The sequence below is a fragment of the Microcaecilia unicolor genome, chromosome 3, assembly GCF_901765095.1.
Source record: "Microcaecilia unicolor chromosome 3, aMicUni1.1, whole genome shotgun sequence".
Lineage (NCBI taxonomy): Eukaryota > Metazoa > Chordata > Amphibia > Gymnophiona > Siphonopidae > Microcaecilia > Microcaecilia unicolor.
This window is the reverse complement of record NC_044033.1, coordinates 124,667,108-124,687,129: the sequence shown is the minus strand read 5'-3', so window position 1 is coordinate 124,687,129 and position 20,022 is coordinate 124,667,108. Positions and strand designations below refer to the sequence as shown.

At 41.6% G+C, this 20,022-nt stretch overlaps 1 protein-coding gene across 1 annotated transcript in view; it reads right to left on the bottom strand.

The window, feature by feature from the left end:
• The window catches only part of MACROD2 (mono-ADP ribosylhydrolase 2), a 2,039,061-nt gene that overhangs the window by 846,821 nt on the left and 1,172,218 nt on the right, over positions 1–20,022 (bottom strand). Inside the window, exon 6 of the mRNA XM_030194677.1 lies at positions 7,445–7,566. Coding sequence (XP_030050537.1) covers positions 7,445–7,566 — 122 coding nt within the window. The remainder of the gene's footprint in view (positions 1–7,444; positions 7,567–20,022) is intronic.

Genomic DNA, 20,022 nt, shown 5'->3' with positions numbered 1-20,022 from the left:
CTCTGGAAAGGGTCTTTTGAGAGAACCAGTGGACCCAATGAGTGTTTGTGGGGGGGGGGGGGGGGGGAGGTGAAGGGGTAGATTGGTGCAAAGGAGTAGGATTGAAAAAGGGGGGGAAGTGTGAAGAGTCTGCTAAAGGCTGAGGAAAAGGACTGGCAACAAATGCCAGAAGTTTATATGATGGTGGTCTGACCTGTGGAGGGGCGCTGGGGGCACTGCCTGAATGAGCACATAAGCAGCAGGGCAACACTAGAAAACAGAGCTAGAAAGTGCATGTACTTCTGTATGTTTCTGTGTATCTGGTGAGAAAAGCCTCATACAAATAAAGCTTCTCTTTCAAAATCTGGGCTGGAATGAAGAAGTTCAGTGAAGAGACATTTTCAGCCTTGGGAATTCGCCCTGTTAACAACATTACTTGTTGAAATTCCTTTGAACACTGGCCTAATACTCCCTCCACATTGCCTATATTCTTTCAGAATTATCAACAAAGCTAAAATATTTTATTTTGCTTTTTCCATTTGTGAACCTTTTTTCACATGTAAAACTTTGTAAATGTATATCTTTTTTTTTTTTGTTACATTTGTACCCCGTGCTTTCCCACTCATGGCAGGCTCAATGCGGCAGGCAATGGAGGGTTAAGTGACTTGCCCAGAGTCACAAGGAGCTGCCTGTGCCGGGAATTGAACTCAGTTCCTCAGGACCAAAGTCCACCACCCTAACCACTAGGCCACTCCTCCACTCACATTGCCCTTAAATCTCACTCTTTTGGTCACTCCCGTCCTTGGAATCTCTGGTTTCAATCAGAGGCAATAAAGAGTGAAATGACTTGCCCAGCTTCCCTGATTCTCAGCCCACATCTGCAGAGCTGCCATGTTACCCAGCTCCAGGAGGGAGACTTTTTGGCCACTCTTTTTTGAACTTATATCCAAAGTCAGTGTTCTATTTGTAGCCTCATACCATCAATTGAAATCAGCACTTTGGATCTCATAATATACCAGGATACGGTTGCAGAAATCCAGCGCTAACTCAGACTTTGCCTCCTGGAACTGGTAATTTGGCAGCTCTCCATCTCTACCCATTAAGCCTCTCCAAAGCATGTGTTTGCATAGTCCCCATGCTCACTCACTAACTATTACTGCTATCATACCCACAGCTAGGCTCTGGCATTTCCCTTGCTACTTCTGGAGAAACGATGGTGGGGGATGGGGGTCCCTGGTAGTGGAGGCCTACAAATATGTTTGCCTAGGGCCCAATATAGTGTTAATCTGTCCCTGTTGAGGAGTAATCTTACCCTTGCTCTTCAGAACCCCTTCCCTCAAAAACAGATGAGTAACATGTCTAGTGCCTTCGACACGGTGGATCATGAAATCCTACTAGAGTACTTTGGAATCGGAGGCCCAGTTCTCAAATGGTTTGAAGGATTCCTCACCACCAGATCCTATCAAGTAACAACGAATACAGACAGATCGCCACCATGGATACCGGAATGCGGAGTTCCTCAAGGATCCCCCCTCTCACCAACTATCTTCAACCTAATGATGATACCATTAGCCAAACTCCTAGCCAACCAAAACCTTAACCCCTACATATATTCTGATGACGTTACGATCCATATCCCGTTCAAAAGTGACTTAAACGAAATAACCAACGAGATCAACCAGAGCTTCCAGATCATGCAATCTTGGGCGGACTCATTCAAGTTAAAACTCAATGCAGAAAAAACTCAATGTCTAGTTCTCACCTCCCAATACAACACAAACAACTACCCTACAATAACCACCCCCTACTGCACACTTCCTATCTCAGAAAACCTGAAAATTCTTGGAGTCACCTTTGATCGAAACCTCACTCTCGACACCCACGCGAAGAATACAATGAAAAAAATGTTCCAATCGATGTGGAAACTCAAAAGAATAAAACCTTTTTTCCCAAGAAACATCTTCCGCACCCTAGTACAGTCATTAGTAATAAGCCACTTGGACTACTGTAATGCTCTGTACACAGGCTGTAAAGAACAGACCATCAAAAAACTCCAAACAGCCCAGAACACCGTAGCCAGACTCATTTTTGGAACACCTAAATACGAAAGTGCAAAAGCCCTAAGAGAAAAACTGCACTGGCTCCCGCTCAAGGAATGAATTGAGTTCAAGATCTGCACGACTGTACACAAAATCATTCACGCAGATGCCCCACTCTATATGTTAAACCTAGTGGACTTACCGCCCAGAAATGCCAAAAGATCGGCCTGCAAATTCCTCAATCTGAACTTCCCCAGCTGTAAAGGAATGAAATACAAACAGGCTTATGCTACTACCTTTGCGTACAAAAGCACACAGTCTTGGAACGCACTACCCATGGCCATGAAAACCATGGCCAATCTAACCAGCTTTCACAAAGCTTTGAAAACACATCTCTTCAACAAAAGCCTACAAAAGTTACCCTCAGTGAAACAAATCATTCCTTAAACCACCCAATTACACCAAAAAAACACCTCTCACACGACCTTACCTAACACCTTCCATCTAAATCCTCTTTCACCTCTGCTTATGATCGACTGTTTTTAAATCATGTAACAACGTTATCATATCTATACTCTGTAAGTCACATTGAGCCTGCAAAAAGGTGTGAAAATGTGGGGTACAAATACAATAAATAAATAAATAAAATGAGGTCGGACCAACATATAAGTACAAGGGAAAGTCATCCTATAAAGAGAGTTGCAAAGAAATGCAACTATATAAGATACATATACAATATAATGATACAAAAATATATTCATAATATTAAAAACAGCAGGGGTATGGATATCGTCAGTACATTGAACCAATCAAAAAGAATATGCCATGTATAGATAACACATGACTTCAAAAACATAATATGCATTAAATGAACTATAGAAAAAATGAATAGAGGATACATATATACAAAGAAGAAACAAAATGTACCTGTCAAGTATGGTAGTGAAATTCTGCTGAGACAGTAGTGCTTTGAAGTAATGTAGTTTAAGTGCAAACCAGCAAACAATGCTTAGAACACTGCAAGTTTCAACAATCAAATAAAAAAATGAAAACAATGTGATTATAAAAGGTTCAGAGAGTTTGGAGGCAGAGAGGACAAAGAAAGGATAAAAATGTTATATTGGGAATACAGAACATTACTGCATACTTTAAAAAAAAGGTTTCATTTAAAGATTGTTCAAATCGTGAATTAAAAATTGTTAGCTAAACAAGTAAACCAAATCTAAAAGCCAGTACACCTGATTAATAATGCATGACATGGCGGTATCTCCCATATATTTGCCCCCCGGATCTACCTAATCCCACACCACCATAATCACGAAAAGTTCAGAAATGGAAAACAATAATATTAACCTCTATCACAATATGCTAATATATCAACCTAATCATTTATTGTACTTCTGTATTATGTACTAGACTTCTACAAATCTAAATTTTGTAACCGCCTTTTTAGCAATATTTAAGCCACATTGAACCTGCCATACGGTGGGGAAATGTGGGATACAAATGCAGTAAATAAAACAGTATTTCCCAAGTCCGGTCCTGGACTACCCCTTGCCAGTCAGGTTTTCAGGATATCCACAATGAATATGCATGACAGAGATTTGCATATAACGGAGGCCGTGAATGGAAATCAAGTTCATGCAAGTTCATTGTGGATGTCCTGAAAATCTGACTGGCAAGGGGTACTCTAGGACCGGACTTGGGAAATACTGCCCTATATGAAGCTCTAAGCTGTGTGGGAGACCCAGTGTTCCTGCTTCAATATTGCACTGTCCCTTGTGATTAGCCACACAAAGCACCACCAGGAACACTAGCAGAGGACTCTCTCACACAGATGAGATACTCAAACAGAATGTTGCTAAGGAGAGGTTACCTCTTCAATATCTATTGGCCCCTTGGATTGCCTCATACACACAGCCCACCAAGGAACCGGCTACACCAGGGGCGTATCTGGACTCCGGCGGTAGGGGGGGCCAGAGCCAGAGGGAGGGGGCACATTTTAGCGCCCCCCCCCGCCGCCCCCCCCCCCCCGCCGCCGAGCCCCCACCGCCACCAATAACTTAGTCTCTCCACCCCCCTCCCGCCGCCAACCCTCCCCCGCTACCGTTCTTACTTTTGCTGGCGGGGGACCCCAACCCCCGCCAGCCGAGGTCTGCTTCCACCTGCCGCTGCCTTCAAAACTTCTTCTTCAGCCGGCGGGGGACCCCAAACCCCCGCCAGCCGCCCCGCGCTGTTTAAAATTCATCTTCGGCCTCCGTGGCCGTGCTGCTGGGATAGGCGGCGCTGTTGAAATCCACTTCGGAGTCTGACGTCGCAGCACGTACAACGTACAACGACGTCAGACTCCGAAGTGGATTTCAACAGCGCCGCCTATCCCAGCAGCACGGCCACGGAGGCCGAAGATGAATTTTAAACAGCGCGGGGCGGCTGGCGGGGGTTTGGGGTCCCCCGCCGGCTGAAGAAGAAGTTTTGAAGGCAGCGGCAGGTGGAAGCAGACCTCGGCTGGCGGGGGTTGGGGTCCCCCGCCAGCAAAAGTAAGAACGGCAGCGGGGGAGGGTTGATGGCGGTAGGGGGGGCCAGGGCAAAATCTGCGGGGGCCCAGGCCCCTGAGGCCCCACGCAGATACGCCCCTGGGCTACACTATGAAAGCATACTTGCTGCAAATGAAATGATTCATTTTATGCTATAAACAGAGCAGGTCACTATGGCTTACTGCAGCACAAAACAGATACTGGTGCTCTTGTCAGCAACAAGAACCATTTCTAGAGTAAGCTTAGTGTTTATCTTTCTGCCAACTTAATGCAAATTATAAGTACGAATAAATGATTCATAAGGCTTTTAACTTGTTTCTTTCCTTAAAATTATGAATAGAGCAAGTAACTTTGTTAAAGGTTATGAAAGGCTAGATAAAAAAAATAAAGTGAGGAATAAAAGAAGCAAACAGGTTAAAAGGTTGGCACTATGATGGCATTTAAAAAAGGCTTTTTTTTTTTTTTTCAAAACCAAGCCTATTGATTGTTGTGAGCTCATGACAGAAACCAAACCAATGAAGTAAAGCTGCATTTATGACTTTCAGGTTGGAAAATCATTGCTATGGCAACACTTGCAGTAGAAAAGTGTACTTCTACAAGAAAAGAAGGATTGCTTGGCTGTCTCTGTCAAGAGTAACTCGACACCAGAAGCGATCAAAAAGATGGTTACATGTAATATTTCAAAAGCTGTTAAATGGCACATTTCATTTAAGATTGATCTTTAAATGTTTTACTTGTATTTGAATGTTGCTGTCTGCTCTGTAACCATGGAGCAAAATCTAAACATTATCAATAAAACCCACAAAAGGTTACCCTTTCTTCATGTTATTTTGAAAGATGCCATCTCGCTGCTTCAAAATCACACTCAAAATTCAAACTAATGAGTCTATAATTCTAATAGGATAGCTATTCAAAAACTTACATATGTTTATTAGGCTTTGAAACCCCCATTTCCTCTGGTCATTCCACACTTTCAGCACTCATTGTCCAAGACTAAAATGCTACCATTTTAAGAGGAACAACATTTCTGAATTCACTCAGCCATACTAGAAATCAGTTTCAGCTCTTGTTCCACTGAGGATAACATATAAGCTAGACGATTTTCCAAGTCATTTCGACAAGTGAAACCGTACAAAATTATGAGCTGTCCAAATTTTTGCACATTTCTGGGTGAACATTTGCATATTTAAGCCATCTGTGCACTGCTAACGTTTGCAAGCCAAATATGCTCATAAGAGAATAGAATAACAACACATATGCATATAATTACAAAATTCCATCTAAGTGTTATTCTGAAAATACACACTTATCTTACATAGCACATATTTGACAGATGGGCATACACACAGGCAGAGTCTGAGCAGGACTCACAAGCACATAACTTGCAGAATACTATGGGGTCCATATTCAAAGTGATTTATTGACCAGAAACGGCTCCTGGTCAATCAAGTCACCTGTTTGGGGCTAACTACTAATTTTCAGCAGCATCATAGGCAGTTGGTGGCTCTACTGTTTGGGAAGACTAAAGTGGGTGGGGTGGGGCAAGGGAAAGGCGGGGCCAAAGTCTTTAATTGTCTGACAACATGCAGAACGGTCAGCAAAATAGTTACAGATAATACATATCTTAATATCTAAATTTAATAAAAGGTATCAAATGCTGAAGAATAAAGTCACAAATAAATGTAAACAGTGCAAAATTCAATAAATATATATATGTTTCTTAGGCAACTGAATTAAGGTGGATTAAAAAAAGTGTCAGTAGATGATGCTTACACCCCTATAGAGGCCTGCAGCCAATCTGCCGCCTTCACTCTCAACTCTCCCACTTGTCTGCAGCCCATCTGCCCCTCTCTTTCTCTCACATCCTACCTGCCCGCAAACCATCTGCTCCTCTCTCACACACATTTATCTTCTCCCACCCCTCCGGCCATTCACCCATAAAAACTCCTGTAGCAAAGTACATCAGCCTTTTTGTTTATTCAGTTTTGAAAGCATGTATATTTTCCCCTATTATTTAATTTCCTGCCGCTTCAAGGCTTTCATGATATATAGAGTCTAGCCCTGTGAGTGTAAATTTTTCAACTTGTTTTCTTTTTCATAACATGCAGGAAAATAAATCCATAAACATGAAACCAGTAAGCTTTTTACAGTGGAGGAGTAGCCTAGTGGTTACTGCAGCAAACTTTAATCCTGACAAACCGGGTTTGATTTCCATTGCAGCTCCTTCTGACTCTGGGCATGTCACTTAACCCTCCACTGCCCCAGGTACAAATAAGCACATGTATATACTACATAAACCGCTTTGAATGTAGTTGCAAGAACCACAGAAAAGCAGTATATTAAGTCCCATTCCCTTTCCCCTTCACCTGAAATTAAAAGTGGGCCTATGTATTCTGACATATCAAACTCAGGAATATACAACAAATAAAAAGAATCAGTTACAGTACTAGTCTTCTCCTATGCTGCTGCACAACTATTTTAAAATTCAATTATTTGACTTCAAAATACAACTATTATTGTACACCGCCTTGAGTTAATTCCTTCAAAAAGGCAGTAAACAAATTATAATAATAAATAAACTAATAGCTTTCTTTTAATTGGACCATGAGACCCTTCAAATCTTGATATCAGACTCCATTTAATTGCCACGTTAAAACACTGAATTCAAGTAGCTATATCTGCTTCACCTGAATGGTAAAATACACTACAATGAATGAGGTTATAGGGATGCAGGGAGATGAAAATTTGACCAAAAACATGAATAGATGTCAAGGACAATGACCTGAAAGAACTATGCAAATAACTGACAACATAAACAGCAATAAATCAACACAGCAAGTCATTGATTTTGCCATTTTCATCAGAATGCAGACAATATGTGACACTACTTACGATCGACCGGACATTATTTTCTTTTGCCAGCTTCAGGGAAGACTTATAGCAACTTGCGAGATCTTCTTTAGTGGTCTCATCAATATGGCCTCTTGCTATAGGTCCCACAGTATGGATGACATCTAAAGTAAAACAGAGTATGAGAGAGTTGCATTATTTTGTATGGCCATGCATTTTTCATTGTGTATAGAAAAACATGAAATGAGCCAACTTTCAAGTAAAGTTGTATGCTCATTGGCAGGCAGCTGACGTATATTTTCATTATTCGCATATGTTTTAAAACTGAAATGGGTAGTATCTGACCAAAAATCAGATTGAATGGCCCAATAGTATCCATATAAGAAAGAGGAAAAGGAGAGTCAAACAAGGATGTGTCAAAAAGATAGCAACAATATTCAGCAGCTTTTCCCATTAAGTTATACATTTAGGGTCAAATTCTATAAATGGTGCCTTAAAAAATTGCTGCTGAAACACCACACGGTTAGTGTGATTCTATAAACTATGCCTAAAGTTAGGCGTAGTTTACAGAATATGCTCAAGCGCCGTTCTTGCAACTAAAATTTAAGCGCACCCATTTAAGCCACCTAAAGCCAGGACTAACCTGCGCCTAACTTAGGAGCAGATCGGGTATATTCCATAATAGTGTGCATAGTTTTTTTTTAATGCCCACAACCCGCCCATTCCATGCTCATGGCCGAACCCCCTTTTCAATTACACGCATTTGAATTTACGTGCAACTCATTATAGAATACACCTAGACAAATATGCACATAAATTCTAATTAAAGCCTATTAGTGCCGCTAATTGGTTAAGTACCAATTATCGGTGCTGACTGATTTGTTACTTAATTAACTTGTGCACACAATTTGGCATCATATATATACATATATGTATATACATATACATATATCATATATATACAACTCACCCACAATTCACCAACCCCATGCACAACCTTTTAACAATCCACCAACTCAAAGATACAATAACCAACCAAAAGGAATAATCTCCGGATATGAACACCACCGACAAAACGAGGAAAATAACAACAACAACAAACTCCACCACCGAAGAAACAGACAATTAATAAAAATAAACACATCAAACCATCCCTTGGAACCATATCACTCAATCCAACTAGGATACATCAATGCAAGGTCAGCAGTAAGCAATTCAGTAGACATTCTAGACTGGATCATCACAGACAAACTAGACCTCCTATTTATCACAGAAACCTGGTTCCATAGTCCCACAGATCCCGCCATCTTAGAAACGTGCCCACCAGATTACAAAATCACCCACTGGACAAGAAATGGAAAAAAAAGAGGAGGCGGAATAGCTATAATTTACAAACCCGAATTCACCATCACAGTCACGGGCGAATCTACCTCCCCACAACTCGAAATTGCATCGACAAGAATTAACCATCCAAACTTAACAGGACACCTTAACACAATCCTATTCTACAGGCCTCCAGGAAAATGGCAAGACTCCCAAACACAACTCATGGATTTCATCTCGAACTCCTGCGTATCTGCCTCAAACATCCTTATACTAGGAGACATCAACCTACACATAGAAGATGACACCTTACCAAACACACGAAAATTCAAAGAATTCCTAAAACTCTGGGAACTGCAAGCACCCAACATGCTACCAACCCACGAAAAAGGACACACACTAGATATCATAACGAACAAATTCGAATCGGACTCAACTATCATACTCACTGACACAAGATGGACACCCACATTATGGTCAGACCACCATAAAGCAAATGTCACTCTTTGCTGGCGAAAAACACATTTAAACACGACCAATAAACATGAGCGAACAACATACACAACGAGAGGAAAAATAGACCCCAGAACATTCTGGCAACAGATCTACCAGAACAAATGGACAACAAACGCTGACACCATCCAATTCCTCCAAGAATGGGACGACCTATGTACAACAACATTAGACAAAATCGCCCCAATCCAAACCAGAACATCACACAGGAAAAAAGCAAACCCATGGTTCACCGAAGAGCTGAAAAAACTTAAAACGCAAGTCAGAAAACTAGAACGAGCTTGGAACAAAAAGAAAGACGAACAAACACTAAACGATTGGAAACTACTTCGGAGAAAATACAAATACACCATAAAACAGACAAAAAGACTACATTACAAAACAATAATAGGACCCAACTACAAAGACACACACAAACTCTTTAACCTCGTGAACAAATTGCTAGATACCACACCAGTTACAAACAACAGCAAAGATATGCCAGACGTCGACAACCTTGCGAAGTACTTCAAGGAGAAAATTATACTACTACGACACAAAATACCCGCTAGTCCTATAGAATACGCCACTCTTCTGGACTGTCTAGATCCAGAAGAAGGAACACACCCAGCAGACAGAACCTGGACCGAATTCGAACTACTATCAGAAGACCTCATCTCTAAGACTCTCAAAAGATATGCCAAATCCAATTACAAACTAGACACATGCCCAAATAGCCTCATGAAATCTTCTCCTCAACAATTCATAATAGACCTAACGAACCATATAAACTACATGCTACAAAACGGACTCTTCCCAAAAGAAAAAGGAAAAATCTTACTCACCCCAATTCCTAAAGATACAAAGAAAAACACAAGCGAAATAACCAACTACAGGCCAGTAGCATCCATACCACTAATAACCAAGATAACCGAAGGAATGGTAACCAAACAACTCACAAACTATCTAAACAAACATTCAATACTGCACGATGCCCAATCAGGATTCCGATCGAACCATAGCACTGAAACAGTATTAGTCACCCTTATGACTAAATTTAAACAAATAATAGCAACTGGCAACAATATACTCCTCCTACAATTTGACATGTCAAGCGCATTTGACATGGTCGACCATGGAATCCTACTACACATACTGGAATACTTTGGCATTGGAGGAAATGTCCTGAACTGGTTCAAGGGGTTCCTAACCTTGCGTTCGTATCAAGTCACATCAAATTCAACCACGTCCAAGGCATGGACACCTGAATGTGGAGTTCCACAAGGATCACCTCTCTCACCAACTATCTTCAACCTAATGATGATCCCTCTAGCAAAACTCCTATCAAACCATAACCCATATATATACACCGATGATGTGACGATATACATCCCTTTCAAACAAGACATCAAAGAAATCTTCAACGAAATCAATCAAAGTCTATACATCATGAACACGTGGGCAGATGCATTTCGTCTGAAACTAAATGCAGAAAAAACTAAATGCCTGATACTCACCTCCCAATACAATACAAATGAATTCAACGCGATAAACACACCAAACCTAAAGCTTCCAATCTCAGAAACGCTAAAACTTCTTGGAGTCACTATCGACCGCCACCTAACACTCGAAGCTCACGCAAATAACACAACTAAGAAGATGTTCCACTGTATGTGGAAATTGAAAAGGATAAAACCATTCTTCCCAAGATTCGTCTTCCGCAACCTAGTGCAATCCCTCGTCCTAAGCCATCTGGATTACTGTAACTCACTATACACAGGCTGCAAAGAGCAAATACTGAGGAAACTTCAAACAGCCCAGAACACAGCAGCCAGACTCATCTTCGGAAAACCAAAATATGAAAGGGCAACACCACTACTAAAGAAACTACACTGGCTTCCACTTAAGGAACGCGTCACTTTCAAGGTATGCACACTAGTCCACAAGATCATTCATGGTGAAGCCCCTGCCTATATATCCGAGTTGATAGACCTACCAACCAGAAATGCTAAAAGATCATCCAGAACATACCTCAACCTCCACTTCCCTAATTGCAAGGGCGTGAAATACAAGATGCTACACGCGTCAACCTTTTCTCACATGAGCACGCAGCTTTGGAATACACTGCCGCACAACTTAAGAACGATTTACGAACAAGCCTCCTTCCGCAAATTACTGAAGACCCATCTGTTTGAAACAATTTATGGCAAGAGCCAAAACACATAGAGTCCACACTCACTAATCATCAATGCATCATACATCCACTTCTAACCCTCATCCCCCATAATTCCACATCACTCATACATTTACTCACAGGAATATGTACACCATATGTCTCTGTGTCTTAATACTGCCCTTTAAGCTTTTCATTGTCTCTTTCCAACGTTTCAATGTTGATGTCCCATTGTTATATTCTTAATGATACTTCAATGGTCTCACATAACTTGTACAATGTAACCCATAACCAAGTTGTTAACAAATGTATTTCCATTATTCATATCTTATTGTAAGCCACACTGAGCCCGCAAAGAGGTGGGAAAATGTGGGATACAAATGCAATAAATAAATAAATAAATAAATAAATAAATTTGGGGATTAGGTTAGGCATACTGAATAGCATCCTTATACTAAACAGACAGTGCTGGCACAGTGACCACAATATCCAGATATTGGACGCTCACTATCCAGATTAAATTAAACATCAATGCCAGCCTTTTATACATGTAACAATTTATTACCCACTCACTCCACACCTGGACTAGCTTTCTGCATGTCCTGTAACTTAGACTAGTTCTTCATGTTACGCTATGTTACTCCAAGCTTCTATTCCGCTAATACATTCATAGTTCTAAGTGGATTACAACATTTAAGACTGGATAACAAAATTCCAGGAATTACAATTCAACCATCAAAATAAACTAGTTTCCTGATATTACATATGTTTGGAAGAGGAAGGTTTTCAGAGTTCTCCTAAATATTTAATAGTCCAAAAGCAATCTAATCTGAAATGGTACTGAATCCCAAACCAAAGGTGCTTGGTATTAGCATTTTATATGATTTAATCCCTTGTAACGACAGAAAGCACAACAACTTCTGATTGTGGGAACTATGATAAAGACTATTATACAAAATAGTTACCCAGTCAACTAAATAAACTGGGGCATTAAATTTGTCCTGGCCTCTACTGGCAACCAATGAAAATCTAAAAATAATGGACTGACCAACTCAAATTTATGGGCTGAATATATTATCTGTACCACAGTGTTTTGTATTAACTGAACCTACCTAATTACAGTTTTAGAGTAGCCAAAAGAGATGATGTTGCAATAATCCAACCTGAACAAAATTAATGTCTGAACTAACAGCCTAAATTTCGCTGGTTCAAAATATTTGTGTATAGCTCTAAATTTTTGAACATATACAAGGATTTCCGAATTAAAGATTTCACGTGTGGTCTAAATGATAATAGACTAGCAATCTCTACTCCCAAAACCCTGGATAAGAACTCGAAAGTAAAGCTATCTGATTAGATACTATAACTCAAAGGAAACCCAATGTTTTCAAATGAGCCCAAATTCTGTGCAACTAAATTGGGTAATGAGCCAATTAATGGCAATAACTAGGCGCTAACAATCATTGCTATTAATTGGCACCAATTTGGAATTGCATGCACATCTTGTGATGCGTTATTCTATGACAATGGACACCCAAACCCTATAGCAAGCAACACAAAAGGGAGCATGGTTATGGGAGGGGATGGGTGGGTCAAAGGCATTTTGGAGAATACCATGGATGTGCACCCACATTGGGCACCAGGAATTACACCTGGTTTCAGCAGGCGTAAGTCCTGAAGCTCAAATTTGGGGGTGGGAATCGGCACTCAAATTTGGGGGTGGGAATCGGCACTATGTGCTGTTCCAGAGGTTTTCAACCCAGTCCTCGGGGCACACCCAGCCATTTGGGGTTTTCAAAATATCTCCATTCAGGGGCGGACTGAGAGTACTCTGGGCCCCCCCCCCCCAACACCATCGCTGCTCCCCCCCCCCCCCTGCAGCCCTTTTCTTGAAGGGCCCTGGTGGTCTGGTGGCTTCTTCAGGTGAGTTTTCAAATGACTGCCGAGACTTCCCGTGATAGTCTCGCAAGTCTCAACAGTCTTGCGAGACTTCCGCAAGAAGTCTCGGCAGCCATTTTTAAAACATGTCAGCAGAGATGCCAAGGGTGTCCCATCCCAATGCTGAAGATTTACCACCACAATGCTAAAGGCCAAATGAGTGAGATTTTTCTCATGGGTCCACGCCAAGTCTTAAACCAGCTCTAGCATATGTACATTCTTAAAACTGATATATTTTAATTAATAAATAGAAAATAATTGTTTTTTATTCAAAACTTTACTACATAGTACTTAAAGAGGGACTGACACACATCAGAAAATCTACATCAATGAGGAGAAGAAGAGAAAAATAAACATTAACCTAAGGAATACAACAACATGACCTCTCGCCAGTAGCAGGCATATTATGAATTTATACAAAACCCTACTAAAGTCACTCAGGACCTATATGACACAAATCTACCATTCCAGAACAATACTAACAAAGACCTTCCTAGGAAAAGGCAGCATCGGAAATATTGCGGTGAGCCTAGAGCATCAATACACTTATTGGGAAAATCGAACAAGCTGGATTATTACTACTACTACAGGTCCAATGAAACAATCAACATTAACAGAATATCTGGCCTTGGTCACACCTCCAAACACAAATACAGAATAAGTGACCACAAACTAAGGGTCCCTTTCGCTAAAGCTTAGCGAGTGCTAAATGAATTAGCAGCGCTAAATGCTGCATGTCCTATTTTATACCTATGGGCCACAAGGCACTTAGCGCACACTAAGCTGTAGTAAAAGGGTCTTTAAGAATAGAAATATGTAAACAACAATTAGACTGAAAGGACAAGACGCCAAATTCTACATGCAGCACAACACCAGAGAAACAGAAAATGTTGCAATCTGACACATTGCAATCAATAAATGGAAAATAACATTATTTTTCTACCTTTATGCCTGGTAATTTTATTTTTCTAAGCACAGTGGTCCCAGTCTTTACTCCCTATCATCCCTTAGGGGTCCTTTTACTAAGGTGCGCTGAAAAATGGCATGCGGTAGTGTAGGCGTGGGTTTGGGTGCGCACCAATCCATTTTTCAGCATGCCTGTAAAAAAGCCCTTTTTAAAATTTTTGCCGAAAATGGATGTGTGGCAAAATCAAAATTGCTGCGCGTTCATTTTGGGTCTGAGACCTTACCGCCAGCCACTGACCTGAGTAAAAGGACCCCTTAGTAATTATGGGGCTCTTTTCCTAAGGTGTGTCAGGCGCAAAACACTTAATGTAGCTTTAAATTGCCAATTGCAAAGGACTAAAGTATAAAACATATCATGCATCTAACTTCCCCTACCTGGGATCCCAAACTCTGGAACGCTCTACCCAGATACATTTGATCAACTAGTGAGTACCTTCCCTTTAGGAAACTATTGAAAACCCATCTATTCAAACAGATTTACCCGAACGACTTGACCTACCATAAGCAAACATAAGCAACCCATCCATTTCCGGTTCATCTTATCATTAACAACAGTGACTTAGAATTTAACTCCTACCAATCTTCTTACCCTCCATACTCTTCCCCTACCGCTTCTTTATCGCCCTACGTCTTTACCTATCCCTATCCTTTCTCTCATACCTCTTTTATCACATTTACCCCTTGTTCATTTGTCCTACCACATACCTCCTTTGTTGATTCTGATACTGCAGATTGTATTCTCTTGTTACTATGTAAGCCGCATTGAGCCTGCGATGAGTGGGAAAGCGCGGGATACAAATGTAATAAATAAATGCCATACTATGTGACATGCTAAGGCATCCTGTGGTAGGTGCCATTTTAGTACATGCTAATCTGTGCGCTCAAAATTTTTAAAAACTTTTTTAATGGCCGTGCACTAATGGCAATATTAGCACATGGCCAATTAATACAAAAAATATAAAATCAGCCATTTTACGGCTATAGCAAAATTGGCCTTAGAATGTGGGAAAAACCCATGCAAGGGCTTGCTATAATCACTTTTTACAGCAGCTTAGTAAAAGGGCCCCTATGATTTCATATTCTTATCTTGACACAATGGACCAAATTCTATAAATGGTGCCGAAAACAATGAGCGCCAAGGGCTATTCTATAACTGGTGCTCCGAGCTGGACGTTGCTTAGCACAGGGATCCACGCCTATATTTTGGACATGAAGATTTACACCAACTGAAACCTGGTGTAAATCCTTGCGCCTAAATTAGGAGCAGATCAGGCATATTCTGTAACAGTGGTGCAAATTCTTGGAACGCCCATGACCCGTCCATGTCCTTCCCATGGCCATGTTTCCTTTTCAGATCCAATTAAGAATTTATGTGGCATCTGTACAGAATAGCGCCTAGCAAGATGCGTGGGTAAGTTTTAATTGTTACCAATTAGCAGCAATAATCATCACCCAATTATCAGCACTAATTGGTTCATTATTCAATTGAATTGCATGTAGAAATAGGGCACATGGCCAAATTTCCACACACAATTTTGAGTGTCATATGTAGAATCCAGGTGAATATGTGGAAATCAAAGTGGTAAACTATTTACAAAACAAATTCAATTTTTTTCTTCTCCCACCACTCATTGGTTGTGAGGAAAACTCTTCTTGCACAGGCTGAGGAAACAGCTTCTCCCTCCCTCCCAGGGAAAAACCTTTTCCACCCTAAAACAGTTGTTAATAGTCAGTTGCTAGTAGTTACCTGACTTGGTTCTCCTATGTCTCTACCTTCTGCCTCCTTTTCCCTCTCAGATCCCAAAAATGGAATCACCCCATGAGCTTAACAAATTGTAGTTTTTCCTGGCAGCCATTTTGTTTTTATGTTCCAGTCTTTAGTTTCATTATTAAATCGCATTGAATATCAGGCACACAGTCACCAACGTTCATTCTTCCAGTTTTTTAATGTCATCTTTTATTTTATCTTTCCTCTCCGCATATCTATTGCATTGCAGATGTTTAAATAATCTGTGAACAGGAATACTTCCCTTTCTAGTCCTTCCACAAAATATATACGGAAAGTAAAGGGGCTCAGGACTAGACTGGATCTTTTGTTTTACCCCACTGGTCACCTTGTTGTGGACAGGACATGGCAGCAGAAAGGTCTTGGTAGGACCTGCCAGAGGCTTACCTGCTGTCAAGCCTTCCGATGCTGGCACAAGTTTGAAGGACCTCAAGAGGGTCAAAAGATAATGGACTCACAGGGGAGGAGAGGAAGTAACAGATGCCAGACCCATGGGGGTGGGGGGTAGATGGAGAAATGCCTGACCTGGTGGGGGGAGAGAGATTTGACCCAAGGGAGTGAGAGGGGAGAGAGATGCTGGGAGCAGGGGGGAAGAGAGACAGAGCGATTACATCAGGGGAGAGACACTCGGCCAATGGTGAGATCAGAACACAGGGGAGGGGGTCAGGGTAAGAAGAGGACAGATGTTGGCCCAGGGGTTGGGGGCAAGTACAGCAGGAGAGAGAGAGAGAGAGAGATCCTTGCTCCAGGTTGAGGGGTGCAGGAGAAAGGAAAGAGAGTGGAGAAATTGGATATGGGGAGGGATGGGAACACAGAAGAGATGCTGGGCATGGAGGGAATATAGGGCAAAGGAAACAGAGGGGAGATGCTGGACAGACTAAAATAGGGACACAGAAGAGAGATGTTGAGCATGGTGAGAAAATAGGGACAGTAAGAGGGCAGATACTGAACAGAGTGGCTAAGGGACACAGAGGGCTGATGGATGGTGAACACAGAGAAGAAGGGTCAAAAGAACAGCAGACCCTGGAAACAGTTAAGAAAAGAAATGAGAAAAAACAGAAAAGAGACACTGAACCAAAGTAATGATTGGACAACAAAGCCAGACGAAGTATTTTTTTAAATGCATTAATTGTAATATATCAGCTTTGAAAAATCTACTTCTCTGATACCTTGCATTTTAGTTTCTATTTCTATGACAGGTTTTCAGTATAGGTTTGGAATGTGTTTGTTTTTTTGCAGGGTTTCTTTACTGGAGCTATGAAGGGGTTCCCCTCCCTCTCCCCTAAGTTCCCACTACCTTGGAAGAAATAATGCTATATTACAGAGGGCTCATCTTAATTTTTCTGCCCAGTGCCCATTCAGGTCATATCTTATTGCAACCTCCCACTTAAGTACATAAGTATTGCCACACTGGGAAAGAACAATGGTCCATCAAGCCCAGCATCTTATTTCCAACAGTGGCCAATCCAGGTCACAAATACCTGGCAAGATCCCATTCCCCTGCCCTCTTACCCAGCCCCCCCTCTCCATCTACTACTCTAGTCACCTCATCAAAGAATTCAACTACAGTGGGGGGAAATAAGTATTTGATCCCTTGCTGATTTTGTAAGTTTGCCCACTGACAAAGACATGAGCAGCCCATAATTGAAGGGTAGGTTATTGGTAACAGTGAGAGATAGCACATCACAAATTAAATCCGGAAAATCACATTGTGGAAAGTATATGAATTTATTTGCATTCTGCAGAGGGAAATAAGTATTTAATCCCTCTGGCAAACAAGACCTAATACTTGGTGGCAAAACCCTTGTTGGCAAGCACAGCGGTCAGACGTCTTCTGTAGTTGATGATGAGGTTTGCACACATGTCAGGAGGAATTTTGGTCCACTCCTCTTTGCAGATCATCTCTAAATCATTAAGAGTTCTGGGCTGTCGCTTGGCAACTCGCAGCTTCAGCTCCCTCCATAAGTTTTCAATGGGATTAAGGTCTGGTGACTGGCTAGGCCACTCCATGACCCTAATGTGCTTCTTCCTGAGCCACTCCTTTGTTGCCTTGGCTGTATGTTTTGGGTCATTGTCGTGCTGGAAGACCCAGCCACGACCCATTTTTAAGGCCCTGGCGGAGGGAAGGAGGTTGTCACTCAGAATTGTACGGTACATGGCCCCATCCATTCTCCCATTGATGCGGTGAAGTAGTCCTGTGCCCTTAGCAGAGAAACACCCCCAAAACATAACATTTCCACCTCCATGCTTGACAGTGGGGACGGTGTTCTTTGGGTCATAGGCAGCATTTCTCTTCCTCCAAACACGGCGAGTTGAGTTCATGCCAAAGAGCTCAATTTTTGTCTCATCTGACCACAGCACCTTCTCCCAATCACTCTCGGCATCATCCAGGTGTTCACTGGCAAACTTCAGACGGGCCGTCACATGTGCCTTCCGGAGCAGGGGGACCTTGCGGGCACTGCAGGATTGCAATCCGTTATGTCGTAATGTGTTACCAATGGTTTTCGTGGTGACAGTGGTCCCAGCTGCCTTGAGATCATTGACAAGTTCCCCCCTTGTAGTTGTAGGCTGATTTCTAACCTTCCTCATGATCAAGGATACCCCACGAGGTGAGATTTTGCGTGGAGCCCCAGATCTTTGTCGATTGACAGTCATTTTGTACTTCTTCCATTTTCTTACTATGGCACCAACAGTTGTCTCCTTCTCGCCCAGCGTCTTACTGATGGTTTTGTAGCCCATTCCAGCCTTGTGCAGGTGTATGATCTTGTCCCTGACATCCTTAGACAGCTCCTTGCTCTTGGCCATTTTGTAGAGGTTAGAGTCTGACTGATTCACTGAGTCTGTGGACAGGTGTCTTTCATACAGGTGACCATTGCCGACAGCTGTCTGTCATGCAGGTAACGAGTTGATTTGGAGCATCTACCTGGTCTGTAGGGGCCAGATCTCTTACTGGTTGGTGGGGGATCAAATACTTATTTCCCTCTGCAGAATGCAAATAAATTCATATACTTTCCACAATGTGATTTTCCGGATTTAATTTGTGATGTGCTATCTCTCACTGTTACCAATAACCTACCCTTCAATTATGGGCTGCTCATGTCTTTGTCAGTGGGCAAACTTACAAAATCAGCAAGGGATCAAATACTTATTTCCCCCACTGTATTTGTTAAACAACCTCTTTCCTGTATGAAGCCAGCTTGTCTAGATCCTATAATCCATTAACATAAGAGATACTGACTGCAGTCTTATTTCTTTCAGTAGCATTTCTATTACTCTGCCTATTGCTGATGTCAAGCAAACAGATCTGTAGCTTTCTGATTTCTATTTCTTTGTTTCCTACAAAAACTGAAAAAGAAAACAGGATAAGCATATATTTGAAACAGGAAAAAAGGTTTTCTGAAGTAAAATGCTTATGCAGACTGGCTAATTTCCCCTGCCAACCAATCTGTGAATAAACTAAGCTGTATAATGGAAGCCAATACTAATTTTAATTTCTTCCCAAAATGAAAAAGCAGGCACTTGGCAAAGATACTGACAGGTTGCATCTTAGTGTCTGCATTAAGCAATTAATTCAGTTACATATCACTGAGTACTCAGAGCCAGATGCACTAACTCCACGGAAAGAGCCCTTCCCTTACCTATCCCTTAGCGAATTGGTAAAAAACGGGCATGCATGAGGGAAATCGCATGCAAATGAGCTGCTTGCTGTTAGCTCATTTGCACGTGATTTCCTTCCTAAGGAAGGGAAGCCAGTTGGCCAGCTGAGCATGCGCAGAGAAGCCAATCGTTATGCTGGCTGCTCTGCGCATGCCAAAGACGGCTTCATACACGTCCTTCACTCAAAAAAAAAGGACGTCCCTGACGAGCACTTGGACATTTTTCCCTTCAGATTTTGTGACGGGCGTCCTTATCTTGGACATGTTTTTCTTACGTGCCCAAAAC